Below are 23403 nucleotides of genomic sequence, written 5' to 3'. Positions count from 1 at the left end.
TGTTTATCATCCCATTCTACAGGTAAGAGACTGAAACAGAGCAGGAATATTATTGCCCAAGGCTCCCAGCTCCTGAGGGCAGAGACTGAGGCCATCTGAGCCCAGGCAGAGCCCATCTGCAGGAATGGGGGCGGGGGGGAACCCTGTGGTGGGAGACCAGATGTCCCACTGCTCAGACAAGGCTGCCACCAGCTCATTGGAAACAAGCAAAGTAAGGTGAGCAGAGGGGTCTGAGTCAACTGCTCACACAGCAGAGAGCAGTTCCAGCCCTCCTTCCTCACACTGATTCCATCTCTTTCATCGTGTTGTGTGGACAGATCCTCTCTTTTGTGAGAAAACAACTGTAAATTTTTTTCTTTTTCTAATGATATCAAGGTTACTTGCTCTTCTTGTTTTAGGAATATTTCCATAGTCCTCAAAGTTGGGGAATTAATGCTTTTTTAAAAAAAAATTAACTGACAATTTTTTAAAGAACAGTTTTAGGTTTACAGGTAAATTGAGCAGGTAAGTGTAGAGAGTTCCCATATACTACCCCCGTACCACCCCTCACACATACAGAGTTTCCCCTGTTATTAACATCTTGCTTTAGGCTATGGTAGATTTGTTACCACTGAACGAACCTACGTTGATTCATTATTATTAACTAAAGTCCACAGTTTACGTTAGGGTTCACTCTGTGTGCTCTATGGGTTTTAAAAAATGCAAAATTTCATGTATCCATAATTGTAGTAGAATACAGAATAGTTTCACCGTCCTCTAAATCCCCCACCTATTCCCTCAAACCCTGGAAACTATTATTTACTGTCTCCATAGTTTTGCCTTTTCTAGAATATCATACAGTTGGAATCACAAAGTATGTAGCTTTTCCAGATTGGCTTCTTTCACTTAATGATATGCATTTAAGGTTCCTCCATGTCTTTTCATGCTTTGATAGCTCATTCCTTTTTAGTGCTAAATAATATTCTATTGTATGGATGTATTACAGTTTATTTATTCATTCACCTATTGAAGGACACCCTGGTTGCTTTCAAGGTTTGCAATTATGAATAAATCCGCTATGAACATCCTTGGGCAGGATTTTGTGTGGACATAAGTTTTCGACTCTTGTGGATAAGTAACAAGGAGAGTGATTGCTGGATCCTATGGTAAGAGCATATTTAGTTCTGTAAGAACTCCAACTGTCTTCCAAAGTGGCTGCAGCATTTTGCATTCCCTCCAGAAATGAGCGAGAGTTCCTACGGCTCCACGTCGTCACCAGCATGTGGCAGTGTCCGTGTTCTGGATTTTGGCCACTCTAATAGGTGTGAAATTGTATCTCGTTGTTTTAATTTGCATTTCCCTGTGACATATGATAGGGAGCATCTTGTCATATGCTTATCTGCCATCTGTATATCTTCTTTGGTAAAGTGTCTGTTCCCATCTTTGGACGGAGCACTTTTTGATTGGGCTATCTGTCTTCTTAATTTTAAGAGTTCTTTGTAATATTTTGGGTACAAAGCCTTTATCAGATAGGTGGTTTGCAAAGATTTTCCCCAAGTATATGGATTGTCTTTTCATTATAGTATTTTCCACCAGCAGGATTTTAAAATTTTAATTAAGTCCAATCTAACAGTGTTTTCTTTCACGGATCATGCTTTTGGTACTGTATGTAAACACTCATCACCAAACCCAAGGTTACCTAGATTTTCTCCTATGTTATCTTCCAGATGTTTTATAGTGTTGCATGTCACATTTAGGCCTATGATACATTTTGAGTTAATTTTTGTGAACAGTGTAAGGTCTGTGTTTAGATTCATTTAAAAAATATAATTTAGATAGATAGATAGATATTCAATTTTTCTAGCAACATTTGTTGAAGACTATCTTTGCTCCATTTGTCAAAGATCAGTTGACGATATTTATGTAGATCTATTTCTGGGCTCTCTATTCTGTTCCACTGGTTTATTTGACTGCCTCCCTTTTGCCAAAACCATACTGTATTGATTACTGCAGCTCTATGGCAAGTTGATTTCTGGTGGTGTCAGTCCTCTAACTCTGTCCTGCTTCTGCTATGTTGTGTTGACTACCCTCAGTCTTTTGTCTCTCCATGTAAACTTAGGATCAGTTGGTCAATGTCACATAATAACTTGCTGCACTTTTCATCAGGACTGCATTAAATCTACAGATCAAGTGGGAATCTGACATCTTAATGATACTGAGTTTTCCTAGGCAGAAATACGAGTATCTCTTGACTTATTTAGATCTTTGATCTAAATAACCACTGGGCCCAGTGCTTTCTGTTTTGGAAGGTTATTAATGACTGGTTCAATTTTTAATATAGATATGGACCTACCCAGATTATCTATTTTTCTTATGTGAGTTTTAGCAGATTGCATCTTTCAGAGAATCGGTCCATTTCACCTAAGTTACCAAATTTGTGGGCACATAGTTATACTTTTATACCAGTTGGAAATAGTAACTTTTAAAATGTTTGATTTCATAATTGTCTGTAGTTAAGATACAGAGATAAAATAGAAATTTCTATGTTGATTTTATATCCAGCAAGTTTGGTAAAGTCACTTAAAAATTCTATCAGCTCATATGTAAACATTTTAGCACTGTATATTCTAAACATGCGAGCAATTTGAGAATGATGGTTTTGTTCCTACTTTTGCAATTCATAACTCTTCTGTTTACTTTTCTTCCCTTATTGGACTGGCCAGGACCTCCAGTGTAGCACCATAGAGTTGTCCACAATATACTTTAACATCTTTTTTTTTTTTTTTTTTTGCGATACGCGGGCCTCTCACTGCTGTGGCCTCTCCCGTTGCGGAGCACAGGCTCCGGACGCGCAGGCTCAGCGGCCATGGCTCACGGGCCCAGCCGCTCCGCGGCATGTGGGATCTTCCCGGACCGGGGCACGAACCCGCGTCCCCTGCATCGGCAGGCGGACTCTCAACCACTGCGCCACCAGGGAAGCCCCTTAACATCTTTTAAATGTCCATTGGTTCTGTGGAAATGGCCCTTCTTTTGTTTCTAATATTAGTAATTTGTGTCTTCTCCCTTTTTCTTGGTTAGCATGGCTAGAGATTATCAATTTTATTGATCTTTTCAAAGAGCCAACTTTTGGTTTCATTGATTTTCTGATTTCTTGTCTTTGATTTCATTGATTTGTGCTCTGATATTTATTATTTCTTTTATTCTGTTGCTTTAGGTTTATACTGCTCTACTTTACTTTTCTAAGGTGGAAGCTTATTGATTTTGGATTGGTCTTCTTTTCTAATGTATGAATTCAATGACATAAATTTCTCTCTAAGCACTGCTTTTCCTGCACCCCACAAATTTTGATAAGTTATATTTTTATTTTCATTTAGTTCAAAATATTTTTCAACTTCTCTTGAGATTTCTTTTTTTTTTTTTAATTTCTCCTTTGTATCACTTAGAAGTGTACTGCTTCATCTCCAAATATTTTGGAATTTTCCAATTATCTCCTAGCAATAGATTTCTACTTTAATTCCACTCTAGTCTAAGAATATAGTTTGCATTATTTCAATTATTTTAAATTTATTAAGCTGTGTTTTATGGCCCAGAATGTGGCCTATCTTGGTAAATGTCCCATGTGAGCTTCAAAAGAAGTATATTCTGCTGTCCTTGGATGAAGTAGTCTATAGATGTTAATTACATCCAGGTGATTGACGATGCTGTTCAGTTCAGCTCTCTTTACAGATTTCCAGCCAACTGGATCTACAGATTACTGATAGCAGGGTAATGAAGTCTCCAACAAAAACAGTGGATTCATCTACTTCTCCTTGCAGTTCTATCCGTTTTCGCCCCCTGTTGTTAAGTGCATAAATATCAAAGATTGTTACGTATTCTTGGAGAATTAACTCCTTTATAATGTACCTCTTCATCCCTGATAATTTCCCTTGATCTGTAATTTGCTTTGTCTGAAATTAAGATAGCTACTTGAGCTTTTAACCGTGCTAGCATGGTATCTCTTTCTACATCCTTTTATTTTTTAATGTATCTGTGACTTTATATTTAAAGTGTGTTTCTTGCAGAAAACCTAGCTGGGTCTTGTTTTTTAGCCGCTCTGTTAGTTTCTGTCTTTTAATTGGTGTATTTAGGCCATTCACATTTACGGTGATTATTGATATAGTTAGATTAGCATCTACCATATGTATAACTGCTTTCTATCCATGACACTTTTTTTTTTACATCTTCCTCTCTTTTTCTGCCTTTTTTATAGGGGCAACCTGAGGACTTTATTCACAATCCTGAACCGGGAAAGGGGAACACTCAGTGGTGCCAGGCTGCCAGGATGGGCCAGGGTGGCAGGAAGGGGGCAGGGCTGGAGGTAGTTCTTGTGCCCGGCCTTCTGTGTTGACCTTCCCCAGAAGGTCAACACGGAACGGGCCACTGACAAGACAGCCTGCAGGCTGCTGCCCTAATCCAGTGCAGAGGGCAAACTGAGGCCCACAGTGGGGGGCCTGCCCATGGTCCCTGGGCAGCTGGGGGCAGAGCCGGGGGCAGAGCCGGGGCCCAGCCCCTGAGCAGGGCCCACCTGTCGACCTGTGCTCACCTTGGTCCCGGCCGCGGGCGCCAGCCCCACGGCAGCCATGTAGGTGCTTCCGATGGTCTTGATCTTCTCCAGGTCCTTGTAAAAGTCTCTGTCCATGAGCTTTGTTTGAAACACAAAACTGTTAAAGGTTACATAACATCTTATAAAAGTCACGGCGGCGCACGGCCGCCAGGAGCAACCGCAGACAGGTACGTTCTGGAAAGCAGTGTGTCTTCTTCATGTAGGCATGAGACAAGTTCTGGGGCTGAACTGAGAGGCGCAGGCCTCAGGGGCTCCAGCAAAGGTGCTTAAAAGAGACGCCAAGGAGGAGCCATACGGAATGCACCCCCGTCCTCCCCGTCCCCCAGCAGCTGAGCTCACAACCACCCAGCGGGCAGACGGGCCCCAGGGAGGGAAGCAGAACTGGCGCAGACTGGAAGCCTGGCTCTGGAGGGTGCAGAGGTGCCTGCCCTCCCCCACAACCTGCAGGTGAAGCCGCCCACCTGAGCTCGACATTCAGAAGGCAGGGCACAGACGCCAGCACCCACCCTCCCCATATCCTAAGGCCAATTTCCTTCCTCAGCTGTCACGGCTGGTTGGGATTCCCAAGGAGACAAAAGGCACGTGCTCCCCCTGCCCCCCTGCCATCCACAGAGCAACGTGCTACATCGGTGGACACAATTCAGGACTCGGTTGGAGGAGGGGCACCAGGACGGCCCAGGCCCAAGGGGGTCAGGACTGTGGGGCGGCCCTTACCTCGTCAAAGTCGGCGATGATCTCGTTGAGGAGGCGCAGACACTCCACGCCCATGTTGTTGCCATCCAGCTCGATGTAGAAGTCGTTGAAGTTGGGGATGGAGGCGAACATGACCCCCACCTGCGAGTACGACTGGTAGTACAGGTCCTGGGGGTCAAAGGTTGGGTCAGGCACTGAAGAGGCAGGCAGAGCAGCATTGAGGGCTGGCGCTGGGAGCAGGGCCTGCGGACCAGTCCTGAGGCGTGGCTGCCAGGACGCGCCGGCACCCCGTGCCACACGAGGAGGGGGCTCGGAGGATCTAGGCCCACACGAGGTAAGTCAGCTCACAGGTGGGTGCAGAGCCCCCAGCCCAGCGGGACGAAAACATGAGCCCTGGAGCTATTTCAGGCCAAAGCTAGTGAAGCGAAGCCTGGGGGTTTGTGCCTTTAGGACCTGAAAGCCCGGCCGGAGCCTCTTTATTGCTGAGTCGGCTTTCGGAAGCCCTGCCCTATGCTGACTGGGTGGTCCCAGAGCTTTACTGCAGTAGGTCACGGCCACTAGGATGTTCTGAGCAACCCAGACAGCCCTGAGCACAGAGAAGGGAGTGAACCGCCGGCCCTACGGGTGGGTGCGGCAGTTTCTAGGGGGCCACCCCGGACGTGCAGGCCTTGAAACGGCGCTTCCCAACCTCGTGTGCAGTTTACTGAAGCCCACTCGCCTTCCCTGTGGGGACAGTGGATGCTGTGCTCTCTCCCAGGATCAAAGGGGAGGGCACGCTAGCTCTGGGCACCTGTCACCCCCATGGCCCAGGGGCCTCAGATGGTCTAGTTCCCACCCTGCCCTTGGGGTGGCCGAGGGGCCTCTCCACCTCGGTGCTCACCATGTTGCGGGGGTTGGACATGAGGAAGTGCTGGGCGACGTGGGCCGGCAGGAGGTTGAAGAGAATCCTCTTGTTGTCCAGCTTCACCCTCTCCATGTCGTCCCTCTCCTCCTCTGCCTGGGGAGTGGTCCTCCGTTAGCCACTGGCCCGCCCACTCACGCTTCCCTGCTCGCTCGACTACCCGCCATGCAGCAAGATTCTCGCCTGGACCAGACTCTGGACGCTCTTCGCCAATGTGCCCTGACGTCGGGGCATCCACGCTCATCTCTGCATCGTCCAGTTCGAGCAAGAGCCCTGTTTAGTCAGTTTAACACGACGCCCCACCCTTGGCCTCTGATCACCCCGGATATCTGATCGCGTTCCTCATCTCCGAGCCCAGCCAGGTGATGTCGGATCACCTTGGCCTGCTCTCAGCAGGGATCCTGTTAGGTCAGTTTAGCTGGAAGCCCCCTCACGCTGGATGCCTCCTTTGGGAGTTTCCCATCCACCGCCCCCCACCCTGCCCCTTGGCTACAAAGCCCCACTTGCCCGCCCTCTATTTTGGGTTGAGCGCGCTCTCTCTTCCGCTGCAGTGGTTGGTCCCTACGCCTGACGCAACACTCCCGAAAAATGTCTGCCTTACCCTCTTTAATGAGAGCTCTGAATTATTACACCTGTAACGCATGCTTCTTTCTGCTATCCAAGCTAAATGCCAAGTATGCCAACAGTTTCCACCAGGCTCATCTCCACGCCCCCTCCAGGCAGTGACTAGATCAACATTAGGGGCTCAGAGGATCCACGCAATTCTGGACGAGTCACCACCCGGCTCAGCTAGAGCTTCCAAAGGACAGACAATAAGGGGCCTGGCCCCAGTTTCCAGGGTCTACCCCCAGCCATCTTCTGGGGACCAGAGGCCTGAAGCAGCCCTCTGTGGGGCACGTGCCCACTCCCAGGACACACCAGGCCTCCAGCAGCCTCCGACATGTCTCCAGAGCATTGCCAGCCTCACTGGGAATGCCCGAAGCCAGCGGTGGACCCTCCCTAAGCTCCTGCGTCCTCTAGAATCTCCTGGCTTTCAGCAGGACTCACAAGTCTCTGGGCGCTGAGACAAGCAGAAAGCTACAGGGCCCGGGGGGGGGGCAGACCCAGCGGAGCAGAGGGTAGAAGCCGGCAGGTCCAACTGGGGGACGCGGCCAAGCAGATGGCAGGTGCGGTACGGGTCCCAGCTGGCTGGCCTCTTAGCTCCAGGGCCCTGAGAGACTAATGCAACCAGCGGTGATGGCCCCACTCACTGGGCACCATGAGGGCTCAAGAGGCGATGGTGGCAAAGTGCTGAGGCCAGCCTCAGGTCAGGTGCGAGCCCTCAGAAATGGAGGCCACCGGATCACTGTGGGTCACTGTCCCCCACTTCCACATCCGGCACCTGGCCGTAGCCAGGGAAGGAGCTCAACTGGGGGGACATTACATCAGCATTACAGGGGCAACAAGCTCTTGAATGCAGTGACAATGTCACAGGCATGCCGTGTTGATGGCCTGCGGCCGCCACCAAAACCCACACCGTGGAGGGCAGCACACCCTGGTTCAAGCGGCCGGGTACAGAGCTCCAACTGCCTCGTCATAAAATGAAACACCCATTCATAGAGGCACCATTCCTACCTATCAAGGGGTTAGGAGGGCGTGTGCTAGCTCGTAAGCCTTGAAGAGTGTCACCTATTTTTGGTGTTGTTATTATAATAACAGTGGAAGGGGTCGGCTACACGCTGCTGGATTTCATGCAGTGATTCTACCAGTTAAAAGCGTGGATGTGAGGAGGCCTCAGGCCACACCTGCCAGGAGGAAGGGGGCCCAGCCAGGAGTCCCAGGCCTCCTCTAGGGCGTTTTCTGGGAAAACAAGATGTGTGGTCCACAGGAGCCGTCAGTTAGCAACGGGGCTGATGCACGACAGGTTTCGTCCTGCCCCTTAAAGCGGGTAGACATGCTGCAGGTGAGGACAGAAGAAGGAGCCCAGGAGCCCCAGGATCCGGCTCGGACAAGCATGGACCCTGCAGACAGGGCTGTGGCTGCGGACAGCGGCTGAGATGGGTATCCGCAGACACAGCCGTGTGGGGAAGAAAGGCCTCACAAGGGAAACGGGACCCTCTCCTAAGACACATATAATTAATTTCCTGTTAACACGTGTGCACTGACACACAAAAGAAAGTTTTTTGAAAGATGAGGTAAAGAGAAAGTAAATAATAGTTTTTAACTAACAGGTGTTTAGAAATTTATTAATGGCACAAAAATTTTTGCTCTCTCCAAAATATTAACGTTAACAGTGTTTTAATGAATGCAGTGTAACTGAATATGCTTCAACTTTTTAAAAAATTTTGACTGATCGCTTTGTGTGTTGAAAAGCTTTCGTTCTAATTTCGGTTTATTTCAATTTATTTACAGCTAACTCAGATTTATGGGCTATCAGATTAACTCTCTTTCTAAATAATCAACTACTTTTTAATCCATCCACGGATGTGAACGTTTCTGTTGAAATCTGACTGATAAATGTCTATCTTCTTACAAACTAAGCAGAAGAAGTTGGATTGTTATATTTTTCACAAATAAGATGAAAATCCACTGAACTTCTCTTTTTGTAAGACTTTCCAACCAGCCAGGAAGTACTGGTAAGAAAGAGCTGTGGGTAATATACATTATTCCTGTAAACAAAGTCACACGACAGAGACACATCCAACATCCCTTTTCAAAATGTTTTCTCGGGCTTCCCTGGTGGAGCAGTGGTTGAGAGTCCGCCTGCTGATGCAGGGGACACGGGTTCGTGCCCCGGTCTGGGAAGATCCCACATGCCGCGGAGCGGCTGGGCCCGTGAGCCATGGCCGCTGAGCCTGCGCGTCCGGAGCCTGTGCTCCGCAACGGGAGAGGCCACAGCAGCGAGAGGCCTGCGTACCGCCAAAAAAAAAAAAAAAAAAAGTTTTTTCTACAGCATGGTTTCCTTAGTTATCAAAGGGGAAGAGGAGGGGGGATAAATTAGGAGTTTGGGATTAACATATACACAGTACTATATATAAAATAGATGACCAACCTGAAACTAATACAACATGGTAAATCAACTATACTTCAACAAAAAAATTCAAAAAAGAATTAAATTAAAAAAGCACGTTCCTTCTCACGTGTCAAAAATCTGACCCCTGACTCTATAGGACAGATTATGGCAGCTTACCTTCCAGAAATTAACTACCAGGGGACACTTACAGACAGCTACATGGCATCTCAGAAGGGCACCCAGCCTGGGATCACTATCTTTTGGTAAACAGAACAGAGCAAAAACAAAAAATAGCACAACCTGACAACTCCCGGCAGATGACCAGTGAGCCGCTGTGCCCTGTGACTCTCGGTGTGACCCCTATGAGGTGCTGTGAAGCTTTCGGTCTAACCAGCCGAACAAGCAGACCCTGACCCAGCAGCTGGAGTTAAGGACAGCTCGCTAAAAATGAGCAATTGAGTGAGGGTGGCACCGGCCTCGCTATGCCTGGGCAGTGATGTCCCTGCCTGTGTCCTAGAAGTGACATCTGGCCAGGGTGAGATCGACCCAGCCAGCTCATTCTTCAACGAGGAAAGCATGTTTCTTAATTTTCAGATTCGCTCACTATAAACAGAACTTTTGATGTTGTTATGCAGTGTTCCGCAGAGAAACAGAAAGAATAGGGCAGATATAGATATACAGGAAGAGATTTATGAGGAGGAGTTGGCTCTCGTGATTATGGAGGCTGAGAAGTCCCACCATCTGCTGTCTGCAAACCGGAGACCCAGAAGACCTGGTGGTGTGACTCCTGAAGGTCTGAGAACCGGGGTGCTGAGGGCAGAGACGATGTCCCAGATCGTGCAGTCAGGCGAGAGGGGCTCCAAATCTCCCTTCCTCCACCTTTCTGTTCTATTCAGGCCTCCCTCAATGGATTGGATGAGGCCCACCACATTAGGAGGGGGAATCTGTTCTACTGAACCCAATTCAAATGCTAATCTCATCTAGAGATACCCTTCCAGACGTACGCAGAAAAACCTTTGCAAATAACTAGGCACCTCGTGATCCAGCCAAGTTCACACATAAGCTAACATCATGATGTCTTCTTCCAAAACCCCACTGTGCTATCTCACTTGCCTTCTGGGGTACACACAGCCCTCTTCGGGACGCCCAGGCTCTGAGAACCACCTCCTCCTGGGGAAGCGCAGAAAGGGAAAGGGCCTTTCCAAAGCACACAGAGAAGCTGAGACAGAGGTCATCAGTCCCCAGGTGAGAAGGACTTCATCTCTAACTCTTGAACTGAATCATTCCTAGCTGCCTCCCTTTGATAATTTAGTCTCACTTGAGGAGAAGGCACTCTGTGAGACATGCATCAACAACTGCATCAGCTGGGCAGGTGATCAATGACGGTGCTTGTCTCCATAGAGAGCGGCTGCCCTGCAGAGGGGACAAGTGTGGAGATTCAGGGTGGACCAGGCTGGTCAGGCCACACAGGGCACGGACATCCAGAGGAGCCCCCCACCCACTGTCAAGAGGGTGAAACACGAGGGGAGGTGGGGTCAGAGGAACAGAGATAAAGATGATAGCAGACTTATCGTTAAAAGCAATGCCAGACGAAAGGTGGCGGAACATCTTTAATGCACTGAGCAGAAAAAAAAGATCATGAACTCAGAATCCTATACCCAGCAAAAGTATCTTTCAACCACAAAGGCAAAATGAAGAGTTTTTCAGACACGCAAGAGGTGAAAGAATTCATCACCAACAGACTTGCAAGAAACATTAAAGTGGGTGCTTCAGGCAGAAGGAAGATGACAACAGACAGAAGCCTGGATCTGCACAGAGGAATGAAAAGCACCAGAAATCATAACTATATGGGTAAACAAAAAATACTCTTTCTCATTATAACATATCTTTAAAATAGACTTTAATGTTTATGATGGAAATGATAATATATTTGGGGGGTTATAATATATGTACAAATAAAATCTATGATGGTGTCAATGGCAAAATCCCTAGGATGGAAGAAACCGATGTACATACTGTTGTTATGGTTCTTATACTATATGTGAGGTCGTGTAATACCACTTGAAGACAAGCTATGATAAGTATCCATTAAAAAAATACAACAAAGAGTTAGAGCTAATAAGAAAAGAGGGAGATCAAGTGGAATAATAGAAATATTTAATTAACCTAAAATAGAAAAAGAGGAAAATGAAAACAAAGCACAGATGGGACAAACAGGAAACAGCAACATGGAAGATTAAAGATTAAAATCCAACCACATCCATAATCACATTAATTGTAAACGGAACAGCTCGATTAAAAGGCAAGATCCAATTGTATGTTGCTTATATGAAATCCACTTTAAATAAAAAGATACAAATAGGTTAAAAGTAAAATGATGGAAAAACATATAACAAGAGAGCTGGATTACCTATATTAATATCAGACAAAGCAGACTGCAGAGCTAAGCATATTACCTGGAATAGGGATCGATATTTATTTGGAGTTTTTGGTTTTAGCCCACAGGTATACAATAGCGTCTTTTTTTTTTTTTTTTTTTTTTTTGCGGTACGCGGGCCTCTCACTGTTGTGGCCTCTCCCGTTGCAGAGCACAGGCTCCGGAAGCTTAGGCCCAGCGGCCATGGCTCACGGGCCCAGCCGCTCCGCGGCATGTGGGATCTTCCCGGACCGGGGCACAAACCCGTGTCCCCTGCATCGGCAGGCGGACTCTCAACCACTGCGCCACCAGGGAAGCCCGAAGAGCGACTTTTTGTTGATCAGAGGAAAAAGGTTTCAATTTATGAAGAGGACATAATCCTAAATATTTATGCACCTAATAACAGATCATCAAAATACATAAAACAAAAACTGATAGAACTGCAACAAGTTCTATCCACAGTTGTAGTTAGAAATTCCAACACCATTCTCTCAAAGCTTGATAGAATGACTAGAGAGAAAATCAGAACCTGACTTAACTGACATATATAAAACACCATCCAACAGCGACAGAACCTCTCCCTAGGTAACTCCTCCAAAATCCCCAAGACTCTATCAGGTGTTATCTTTATAGGCTAATGTCACCAACTTGGGGGCCCGGTCAGGCCGCGGGCCTGTCACACGTGTGGAGAAAGGAAGCCTGGGAAGCGACTGGAGAAGGAGCTGCAGCAGACCTCAGCTCAGCCCAGCCACTGGGAACTCCAGGTCTGAGCTCCCCCCGGCCACCGAGTGCTGAGAATGGCCGCTGCACAAGTGGGAATTACCGTCGGAATAGGCATTCATTGTAGAGAGAGAAATTTTTATCATAATCAAAATTATAAGTGTCATCATGATTATCTACTGAGTTCAAAGAAAAAAAATCACTGGAGCAAAGGCATTCCGATAGTTCCAGATTAAGAGGTTGAGGAAGTCGTCAGGAAGGAAAAGCCTATCTGTTTATTTAGGTTTATAGAACCAGCTGGGTCTCAATAAATAATTAACCCACTGAGTCTTTGGTCTGGCAATTTTGCAACAGTTCGAGGCACTCTGATGTGCCTCTGCACAACATGCTGAAATATCCAGAGGGCAAATGGGCAAAGTCTAGAAATTTCCTTGTTTTGCTGCGTTTACAGGAAAGTGAGGCGTTTCTCGTTACACATCGTTAGAAAAATATGTCAGTGTGTTCCATGTAGGCAACCCTTCCCCCATGACACAGAGGTTCTCTCCTGCACCAGACTCCCTGGAAAGCACTCTTCACCGTGGGGCCGGGTGTGCAAGGGGTATCGCTGGCAGAGGACCCCAGGACAGGGTCAACCACTGGACTTAGTAACATTTAAGGGGACACCAATGCCAAGAACAGCTCTTGCCAATCCAGATGAGAGAACCTGCCTGCCTGCCTGGGGGAAGGGGTTCCCGGCTGGGGGAGCCGACAGCCAGGGCCTCAATCCCACTCTCTGAGCGTGAGGTCCAGAACGGGCACCCAGTCAACGAGTGGGAAACCCCATCTCCCACACCCCCAAGCCGGTCCAGCGCTTCCTGGCTCATCCTAAGCCCGTTCTTCTCTAGCTCTGAGTAGCTACTCATAACTGAAAGATCTTAAACCAGAGGGCCCAGCGGACGGCCAGTAGACACATCTCGGGGACCAGCCTGCCCGGTCACCCTGGATACCCGGCCGGAGCCGGACAAGACCAAGTTCAGCGGCACAGCCCACCACGAAGAGGCCGTCCTCCCTTACCTGGCGCGGCTTTGGCAAACTGCAGCAGCCGCATCCCCTTTCCAGGAATGGTGTGCGCCGGCCTCTTCCCCTGGCGTCTGTGCTGACCCAGGACCCACCCAGAGGGCTCTACCTACAGGCCCCCTTGCCGCTGGCTTCTGGCCGGGCTCGGCCGGTGGGAACATCAGTAGGGGCTGCGAGGGAGGCAGGAGAGCGTGGCTGGGTCCCTCCCAGCATGGTCACTGGGGGCTGGCTGTGTCCCTTGGTTGAAGGTCGTGAATCCTGTCTGGTGGCCCAGATTGTCCCAGGTGCTGAGGACCCCTTCCACTGTGGTGCCCTGGGCACTGCACCAGCCTGGGGTTGTCCTATCGCCGCCCCACCTTTCAGATGGTCCAAGTGCCATTAGCTCTCTTGACCTCACTGGTCTGGAGCGCGCCCTCTGCCCTCTGCCCAGACTGAGTGCTACGTGCCTGAGACCACACCCACCTCTACCGCAACCCCCGCGCCTGATGGACAACCATGGCCGGGCTCTACAGGGCCACTTCCAAGCTGCCCCCTGGTGGCCCCTGTGACTGTGGGGTCCCCACCCGGGGGTGCCTCCCCCTGCCCCTGCTCCATCACACTCCATGGCCAGGCCACCTTCCAGACACAGGGATGGGATCCTGCCACCCTGGCTTTGGGGCCAGCAGTCAGCCCTGCCCACAGAGAACGGGGGGCTCTGACCCCTCAATGGCCTCCCCGCCACCCTTTCCCCCCGGGGTCTCTGGGAAGTTCCCCCTCCTGGCACACACCTTGTCCCCTTTCCTCGACGCCAGCCCCTCACCCTCCCACAGTTGAGTCTCAAGCATCCAAGAGGCCCAGAGAAGCCCAGGCTCTTCCCAGAATCAGGTGGGTCCCCACCCTTACGCCCTCACCAGGGGCCCTGCCCAAGCTGCACAGGAACTGGGGCCAGTGCTCTCCAGAGAGCCCACCTGGGGGGTCCCTGCCTGTGCAGAGGGAGCCAGGGGGCTCAGATCTCAGCGGCCTCCTGCCCACCTGGAATCCAGGTATGGAGTGAAGACAGGGCTGGGGCACAGGCCCCTGCGAATCAGGGGTCTGTCCCAGCAAGGGCTGGCTCAGGGCTCCCACTGGCCGCACACAGGGAGTCTGTGTCCAGAACAGGCACTGACTTAAGAGTACAGGCTGAAGAATAAAGAAACAGGCAAATCCACGGGGACAGAAAGTAGACGAGTGCTGGCTCGGGGCTGGGGGTGGCTAGAGATGGGGAGCGACCGCTAATGGTTATGGGGGTTCCCTGGGCAGCGTAAAAATGTACTCAAACTGACTGTGGTGTTGGTTGCGCGATGCTGTGAATATACTGAAAGCCACTGAATCGTATACTTTAGATGGGCGCGTGAACCACGTGGGATGTGAATTACACCTCAGCAAAGCTGCTGTATAAAAAGGAATGAATAAGCCATGCTTTTCACCTAGCATACCTGTGTGTGCACAGATACACACACACACACACGCACACGCACATTTTCTTTCTTTTGTTTACGCAGAGTAATGGAATGATTTCTCATGATCTTGAATACAACCTGCCCTGGTGTGCAGACAGCAACCTGTTTTGGTAGCATCTGTCTTTTCCAGGTTAATTAAACTAGAGGGTGAACAGTAGTTTCCACCGGAGTGGCCGCTGCCTTCCGCCAGCCCTCCCATCCCCCCCCCGCCCCTCCTTCCCACAGGGAGAACACCCAGCAGTGGCTCCGGAGAGAGCCCAGTGGGGCCTACAGCCTGTCAGACGTAACACGGTGTCTGCACAGACTGTGCGCCAAGCCTGCTGGGAAGGGAACTGTAATCGTTCCTCACTGCAATGGCTAATTGCATATGTCAACCTGACTGGGCCACAGGGTGCCCGGATCGCTGGTGAGCATCCCTTCTGAGTGTGTCTGAAGGAGAGATTAGCTCTGAATAGCTGGACTGCGGGAGGAGGTCGTCCGCTCCAATGTGGGCGGGCGTCATCCAATCCCCTGCGGCCTGAAGAGAAGAAAATAGCAGAGGAGGGGCACTCCGCTCTCAGCCTGAGCTGGGGCGTCCATCTTCCCCCTCCCTCGGACATCAGCACTCCCGGTTTCTGACCTTGGGACCCGGACTGGACTACGTACACCCCAGCACTCCTGTTCTCTCACGGGAGGTGGCAGACGGCGGGACGTGTCAGCCTCCGTAACCTCGCAGGCCAATCCCAGGAATAAACCTCCTCTCTGCAGAACCCAACCAATACACTCCCACATGGGATTAGGGTCCTCACTCCATTCTACTGCGGACCAGGGACCCCAAGTGGAGTTGTGGGATTCCCGAGGAGGACCACTTAACTCTAGGCCCACCTCCTGCCCACCCGACACAGCTGACCAGCGAGGGCCTCAGCCACTGACCTCCTGCCTATTCCACCGCAGGACACGGACAGGCGTCATCCGTCTTCCTGAAGCAAGGGTGTGGGCAGGCAGAAAAAAAAGGAGCCTGGGCCCCCCAGCAGGCGGGGAGAGTGTGGGGTGACGGCGGGGTGCACCCAGACACCTGGCTCAGAGCCACGTGGCTCTGGACTGGGGCCCTGGCTGCACACAGGGTCCCTGGTATGCGGACGCTCCCACCCACCACAGACCTGCTGGGACCTCCAGTCATTCCAGCCCTGGCCCTGGGCACGTCACATCCGTGTCTGAGCCCCATCTGTAATCCCGCCTCCCGGGCAGGGCTGCTGTGAGGACTGAACAGAATGAACTCCCTCAGACAGCCAAGGGCTGCTTCTTCACGTGTCAGAATGAGAAGACTCTCCTGCAGCCTCTGTTCTACTGCACACCCGCCTCCCCATTTTTAGACGAGGAAACCAAGGGGAAGCAATGTGTCCAGAGCCAGGAAGTGTGCAAGTTACACAGATGGAGTCTGGCCTCTGGACCAGAAAGCCGGAAGCCCTCTGTTCCCAGAGTCGGGGACACAGAGCAGGTGACAAGGGGACAAGGAACAGGTGATGAGGGGGCTCGAAGACACACCACACCACACGTGACTTGGGCTGGGCCCAGAAGTGGCCCTGGGTATGCCCGGTGCGCCTGTGCTCTGAGGTCATCACCTGACACAGGGGCTCAGGGCCCAGGACAGCTCACGGGTCTGCTACTCCTCCGTGTCTCTCCCTCTCGTTTCAGAATTCCCCAGCATGCACTGTAAAAACATCAGGTCCCGGCCCCCAACCACAGACCTAAATCTGGAGCGGGCCACACGAGATTCGGCATCTTCAGGAATTTTCCACGAGCCTGATGAGACCCGCTGTCGCGTCCGGCCAGCGGAGGCCGAGCCCCTCTGCACCGTCACCCCTCTGCCAGCACGCCTTTGCTCACCGCTGGCAAAGCAGTCAGACTCTGACCGTCGCACAGGGCTCGTCAGACTGCCCCCCGCCTGCCTGCCTTCCTGCTCCTTGGCCCCAGTGGCTCCACCCACAGAGCCGCCAGCGTCCAGCCGGGAGCCTCCACCTGACACCTCTCCCAAGGGGCCCCCGCCCCCCCACCCCACGGAAGCAGAGGGGTTCCTCTTGCCTGTGCGGCCCACAGGTAGTCCAGCCGCAGCTTGACGTCCACCTGCCGGGCGTGCAGGGCCAGCGTGCACGAGAACAGGAGGATGGCCACGATAGGCTCAAAGCTGCGGCCCGAGACGGCGTCACCCCTTGGGGAAGAAAAGGAAGGAAACCCACGTCAGTGTCCCGAACGCAAGGCCGGTCCCCAGAGGCCCCTCAGACGCGACACCCCCAGCGGCGCCCGGGACTGACCCGGGCGGAGAGCCACATCCCCGGGGAAACCCGAGGACTGGCTGGAACGTGGGTCCAAGTGAAGAAAGGGAGAAGCCCCGGCACCGGCGAGCTTCTGTTCAGCAAATCGGAACACAGGGCCCCTCGCGTGGACACAGGCGATGCCTGGCCACCGGCTCTAGCCGGAACAGCGTACCTACCCCACGGCCTTCGTGTACCCGCCGAGCTCCAGGACGAGGATGTAGGAGGTGGTAAGCACGGCAAGCAGGATCATTTTTGGCAAGGAGGACACCCGCAGGAATACAGCCAGCGGGAGGGTGCCCACGAGGCCACACAGCAGGGCGTGGGGCGCAGACTCGCAGGGCGCGGCGGGCAGCACGCGGTCCCGGCGCCCAGACGACAGGATCACCAGGGACCCGTTGGGACTGGAGCTCCAGGCCCAAGGCAGGCAGCCCACCTGGAAGGGGGACAGAGGACCCAGGAGCGTGGGAGGAGCCCTACTCAGAACACTCTCGCGCCCTGCTCCCAGCCCCCTACGGCCTCCCGCTCCAACCCGCTCCCCCAGCGCCATCAGCCGGGCCTCGGAAACTTCTGCCTGCTCCCGGCCCTTCTAGTCTCCTGACTACCCAAGAGGGGGCAGGCTCCCCAGGGCCTGGGCCTGGGGGCATGAGACCCCTACCATCCTCCCAAACCACTCAGCTCCAACCTGTCCCTCCCCCCACCCCCTCCTTCCTGTTTCTCTGCCCAAGCTTCATCCTCTGCGCACTGTGAAGGCCGGGCCTCCATTCCCAAGAGGATCGCGTGTCCTGCACTGGGTGACGTCCCCTTCCCACCCCGCACTTCCTTGAGCACCCCCAGGCCCACCTCCGATCCCCTTGTTTCCCTCCCCAGCCCAGGGCCGGGCCCTCCAGGGTGGTCCCCGCAGGGCCCCCCACGTACCTGCGCCTGGCGGCTCTCACCACGCCCAGCCCCGCGCTCAGCAGAGACACTCACCACGCAGCCTTGGGCCACGGAGTAGATTAAGACCACGATGAATATACACAGGACGGTGCGGATCTGGATCGTCAGGCACCCTGGAAAACACTGAACAACAAAATGCTATTGAGAAAACGGCCTCTTGTTACAAAGTCAATCGTGTTCACAGTAAATCACAGTACGGGATGTTGAGAGCCACCTGTAGGCAGCTAGAGTCTCACCGACTACTCATCCCTCACACACCTTTCTTGGCTGTTTTCATATAATTAATCTCCCCGGTGGAAAAGCTGCCCAAACTAAAAAAGACGAAAACTGAAGTCTTTAAATTAAAAAGATGCTGTGACGCTGAGTGGCACTGACAATCACTGAACAGATTACCTTGACGTGTTCAGAATACTGCATCCTTCTATCTCAGAAATGGTAAGACTTTCCATTTATTTGTGTCTTACATGCTTTAACTAAGTTTTATCATTTTCTTCACACGGGCTTTATAAAATTTTTGTCAAGTTATTAGAAGTCTTATGTTAAGTCTATTTAATAAACACATTTTGCAATATTCAAAAAATGATGTCATGGATAAAAGACGTTCTTCTTAGACTCACACTTCTGAAATTAGAAACGAAAACGAAAATAGAGACCACAGGGAGATTACAGAAAACACCGACCAGCCAGGGAGCCCGGGACCATCTACATGGTTATCCCTCTATCCTCCCCGCTGTGAAGTCTGAATCATTACCGACCCTGCTCTACCGGTGAGGAAATGCGGCCCAGACACCACTCATTCTCCAGTCCAGGAGACACAGAGTGGGCCGCTCCAGCTCACACAGTGGTGGACGTGGATCTGGGTCCCAGTTCTAGGCTTCAGTACTATTGTATTTTCCTTGAAACACAGATCTCCTCTGAGGTCCTCACGCAGAGGAGCTGTTCTGCGGCGGTGTGAGCCCCACTGTCTTAGTACCTGCGTCACGCCCATCCCAGTCTTCTCTCCCACTGAGCCCTGGGCAAGGCCGTGGACGCTCAGGGGGACTCCTGCCCCCAGCCCCAAGAAGCACGGGCTGCTCACCCTTTTACTCAGCAAACCCTGGAGATGCCGCCACCGGGAGTGGGGCCTGGCCCCTGGTGCTGCGGGAGAGGTGGAAACAGGACAAATGTCTCTCGGGAGGCTATGAGTGGAGGGCCACTGGCCAAGGCTGGGCAAGCCCCGCCCACGGTGCGTCCCGCTCCGGGCCTGGAGGGTGGACGTGGATGTACAGCTGGGTTGCTGATGCCTTTGGGCCACCCAAGGAAGGGCAGCCTTGGGCTGAGCCGGCACACAGGGGCAGTTAGAAGACCCAGAGAGAAACTGGTCTCAGGTAGTTGAATGGAGTCACTGGATAAAACCAGCCCTGGGCCCACCCTCCTCCCCTCCCTCTCTCCCTCCCCCTGAATTTTCTGAATATATAGGACAATAAATTCCCTTTATCATTTAAGACCATTTGAGCTGGTTCTTCCGTTACCTGCAAAATAACATTGCTTAAGGCCGCCCCTGGATCACACAATGGTGAAGAGCTGTGACGGCCAGCCTCGGGATACTGAGACCCTCTTCACTCCATGCTAACTGCCTGATCTTACGAACGTGTGTGATTGAATGCACAAGAGTTAAAATACCTCTCTGGAAATTAATAATGACAACACAAGGACCCACGTGGAGTTGGGGCTTGTTTGCTGGGAGCAACGAGAGGGGTGGGAACACAGGCATGATAAGAAGGGCTGTCTGTTCATTTTAAGACTGCTGGCCGCCTTTTTTACAGTTAATTTGGGTCAACTTACTAGTTCTTGAGCAAAAAAACAAATATACAGGCGCACACACACAGATACACACACACACAGACACACACACACATCTCCACAGACCTAAAAACAGCATGAAAAATAGTTTGTCATAATACAGAAAAAAGGTAGCTGATCTGACATAAACAATGGAAAATTCCCCCAGAACGTGACCCACAATTAGTCAAAGGTGACCCAGGGGGTTGTCTATCATTGCCACATCCTCAGAGCATGCTGTCACTGTCTCACGAAGGGACTCTGCAGCAATGGCCAGGCTGAGCGCCCAGGACCCCACGGCCAGACGGGGATTCACAGCCTGAGCTGAATTTCACAAAGGACCCCAACAGTGTGACACGGTCGCGAGGCAAGGGGATGCAGAGCGAGACCCTGCCCTGTGCTCTGCAGAGAAGCGGAGCCGTAGAGCGTGCTGTGACCAGGGCGTGACACACGGAAGAAACCGCGGCCGCGCCAGATGGCCGGCAAACGGAGGGGTGACCGCCCGGCACCGTGGAAGGTCAGTCCTAATGCGGGCGACACTCCGCCGGAGCCGCGAGGCTGCAGAGTCTCAACGACCTAGGCAAAGGCGACAACTACACAACCGCAGCCTTCTCCACTCAGCCCTGCCTCTGCGCTCTCGGCTTATTCTCCGCCCATGCGTGTTGAGGGCCCAGAGAAGCACAGGGCGTGGCCAGAGACCACGTGCTCCCATGGGGGCGGGGCTTCAGAGGCTTCTGACCAGGCATCAAACCTGGCATCAGCCTTTGGCTAAGATCAAGCGTAGTAAGAACTGCGTTTTACACTACGGCGCACAGGTACACACAACTGAAGCAAACTTCCGGGAAACCCTGACTACAGTTGATGTAGGATGGCATTTTCATTCATTCCTATTCCATTCCTTTTGTTCACATCTCACAAAAACCTAAAAAAACCAAAAAACCACACATAAAAACAAGCAAAAAAACCCCCAATTTCACAGCCCCCCAGAGAGTTGCAATTTGAAGTTTAAAAAAATATGACTTACCCTATGCTAAATACATGAACTCAACCCCACACAGATGCACTGCAGAAGCCACTGGGGCTGAGGTAGAAAAGGATGCGTCACGGGGACGGCGGGGCACTCTCAGGGGCTAGCAGAGCCCTCGAGTTTGTCCCCGGAGGGTCACTGTCCTCTGCTGAGGCTCCGTCTCCCTCCCCAAGGAGGGAAAACCTACAGGTTTTCTAACTTCCCAGGCACTGTCCATTCATCGACGACGTCCAGTGTAAGCGGAATCTCACCACCACTGCAGACCTCCTCCCTGCCTTCCCCACCCCCTGCAGGCGGCTCGCGGGGTCTAGGGTGGGCCGGGCCGGGGGCACGGTGGGCAGGGCACTGTTCCTCCCCGGAGGCCAGCCCTGCCAGGGCCGTAGGGAGCGCAGGAAGCCCAAGGCAGGAGCCCCACCTCCTGAGCGGTACCTTCGCTCAGGGGACCACGAAGGGGTGACTGGGACGGCGGACAGAAAAGTGAGGCTGAAATACGGGAAGAATGTGTGCCAGGCCCTGCTCCCAGTACATCATGAATATCAGCTCCAGTCCCCGTCCCTTTCACGGACGGAGACACTGAGGCCCTCGCGCTGGCAGCCCCTAGCAATGGAGCTGCCACACCGGCTGCACGCCCTGGCTGTGGCCGCTTCTACGTCACAGAGGAAGGCACTCTGCCCAGTTGATTCCCAGGCCTTCTCGGGGATGCTCAGCTGCAATGGACCCTCCCGCCTGCGTGCACAGCCGTGACCACTCACGTCTCCCCATCTCAGCACGTGCTGGCCTCTGCGGGACGACCCTGCCCCCGCTGCCTGTCCCCACCCTCCCCAGCCAGAGCCTGCCTGCCGTCTGACCCCTCCTGTCGCCTGGCGCCCAGTCTTCTGCACAAGCCCCATGGTGAGCTCAGAGCCCGGCGCAGGGCCTGCGAAGGGGAGTGTGCGAGTGTGTAAACTGGCCCCTGAACCGGCGCGCGCTGGCCAGGCGACCTGCAGCTGCCTGCTGCCAGGACCATGCATGCTGCACCCCGCTGCTTCCTGACCATCGCTCTGAGCGGACCCATGAAGCAATGGGTCAAAATCGCACACCTAGAAAAAATGCTCAAGCCCATGGGGGAGGGCAAGGAGGGGGGTGTGGGTGGAAAGAAAGGGGCTGGGGGAGCCAGGGTCACCTCCTCCAGGAAAACGGTCCACCAGGTGCACAGATTCTGAACACGGGGGATGAATGGGATGGGCTAAGAAATCAGCATCCACTTGCCATGCTTTCACTTGAAATTAGGTGAATAAAGCAACCTTATTTGAAGTGGGAAATTCCAGTTTACCAAACCAGACGCCACTCCATCTATGAAATCAAAGAGCTGGGAATGTGGTTTGAATAAATAGCACTTTTTCTTAACTCAACAAGTTACCCATGAATAATAAAAAATGTAAATAAATAAAACCAGAGCCGATCTTCTCAAGAAGTAGCTGTTTTCAACAACTGTGCAAAAATAACCCTGGGTCGGTCAGACGTGACACGTGGGGGTCTAGTGGGGACAGGGGACATTTGAAAATGAAGGTTCAGGATGTGAGAGAGGCGTGCGGGACCAGGACAGAGCCCTCTTCCAGGAGCCATGGGCGACACGGGGCCATGCACTCAGCCCTGGCTCCATAGCCAATGAAGCATCCTCGAGAGTGTGGCCGCCCCAGGCTAGGACGGGAACCCAGGACGAGCCACAGGACGCTCCATCCGCAGAGAAGAGCGTCACACCTTGTGTTCGTTTATCCAGTCACTACCAATCACCCACCCTTGTGTCCATGGGGCACCTTCCCAGAACTCCAAACTGCACCTGGCATATCATGACGGGCTTCATGAACTCCCAATATGCGGACAGCTCTTTCCGCCTGCCAAGAAGGCACGCAGACGAACTGCCTCCACTACCCCACCCGTCCTGCCAACAGGGCAGGCAGAAGCCATGCACCTACCTGTCCAGGTGATGTGCAGGTGCAAGACACACACACACTGGTACCTGGACTAGGTAACGAGCAGGTAGAGAACACGAGCACACATATACCTGGACCCGGGTGATGTGTAGATACAGGACACAGGCCACCAGGAAGCAGATGCAGAACACCAGCAGGAGGAGGACGGCCACGCTCCTAGGACAGAAGACACGTGGGCACTGCAGGTTGGGCCGGGCGAGGTGTGCCCGAGAAATGCCTGGGAACCCACCCTTCCTCCCCTGCCTCACCCAGTCGCTGGCCCCCAGGAAGGAACAGCGGTCTCTGGGGACTTGTCCATGCTGGCTCTCTTCTAGGGGAGGAGCCCTTTCTGTGTCCACCCCAACTTCTAAGCCCCCCAGGGTCTCTCTAGTCCTGGGAGTGCCTGAGAGATGCTTTCCCTGTGCAGGAAGGGCTGGGGTTGCACAGACTTGGCTGCTGGGTACCACCCTCTTACTGGGCGTCAGCTGGGAAGGGTTTTTCTAGGAAAAGCTGTATCCCCACATAGGGCCGTGCA

The 23403-nt window shown here is 52.2% G+C and overlaps 2 protein-coding genes across 10 annotated transcripts in view; both read right to left on the bottom strand.

Annotated features, from left to right (window-relative positions):
* The window catches only part of RAMP3 (receptor activity modifying protein 3), a 469110-nt gene that overhangs the window by 93206 nt on the left and 352501 nt on the right, over positions 1–23403 (bottom strand). The gene's annotated exons all lie outside the window — the stretch shown is intronic.
* Positions 1–23403, bottom strand: part of ADCY1 (adenylate cyclase 1) — a 118579-nt gene that overhangs the window by 7556 nt on the left and 87620 nt on the right. Inside the window, exons 11-17 of the mRNA XM_060156220.1 lie at positions 22961–23045; positions 18102–18191; positions 17309–17565; positions 16900–17026; positions 6156–6272; positions 5297–5443; positions 4562–4660 (exon numbers count right to left, since the gene is read on the bottom strand). Of these exons, the coding sequence (XP_060012203.1) occupies positions 4562–4660; positions 5297–5443; positions 6156–6272; positions 16900–17026; positions 17309–17565; positions 18102–18191; positions 22961–23045 (922 nt within the window). The remainder of the gene's footprint in view (positions 1–4561; positions 4661–5296; positions 5444–6155; positions 6273–16899; positions 17027–17308; positions 17566–18101; positions 18192–22960; positions 23046–23403) is intronic.

The sequence above is a fragment of the Lagenorhynchus albirostris genome, chromosome 8, assembly GCF_949774975.1.
Source record: "Lagenorhynchus albirostris chromosome 8, mLagAlb1.1, whole genome shotgun sequence".
Taxonomy (NCBI): domain Eukaryota; kingdom Metazoa; phylum Chordata; class Mammalia; order Artiodactyla; family Delphinidae; genus Lagenorhynchus; species Lagenorhynchus albirostris.
Note: the sequence above shows the minus strand (reverse complement) of the source record. Positions and strands in the feature narration are given on the sequence as shown.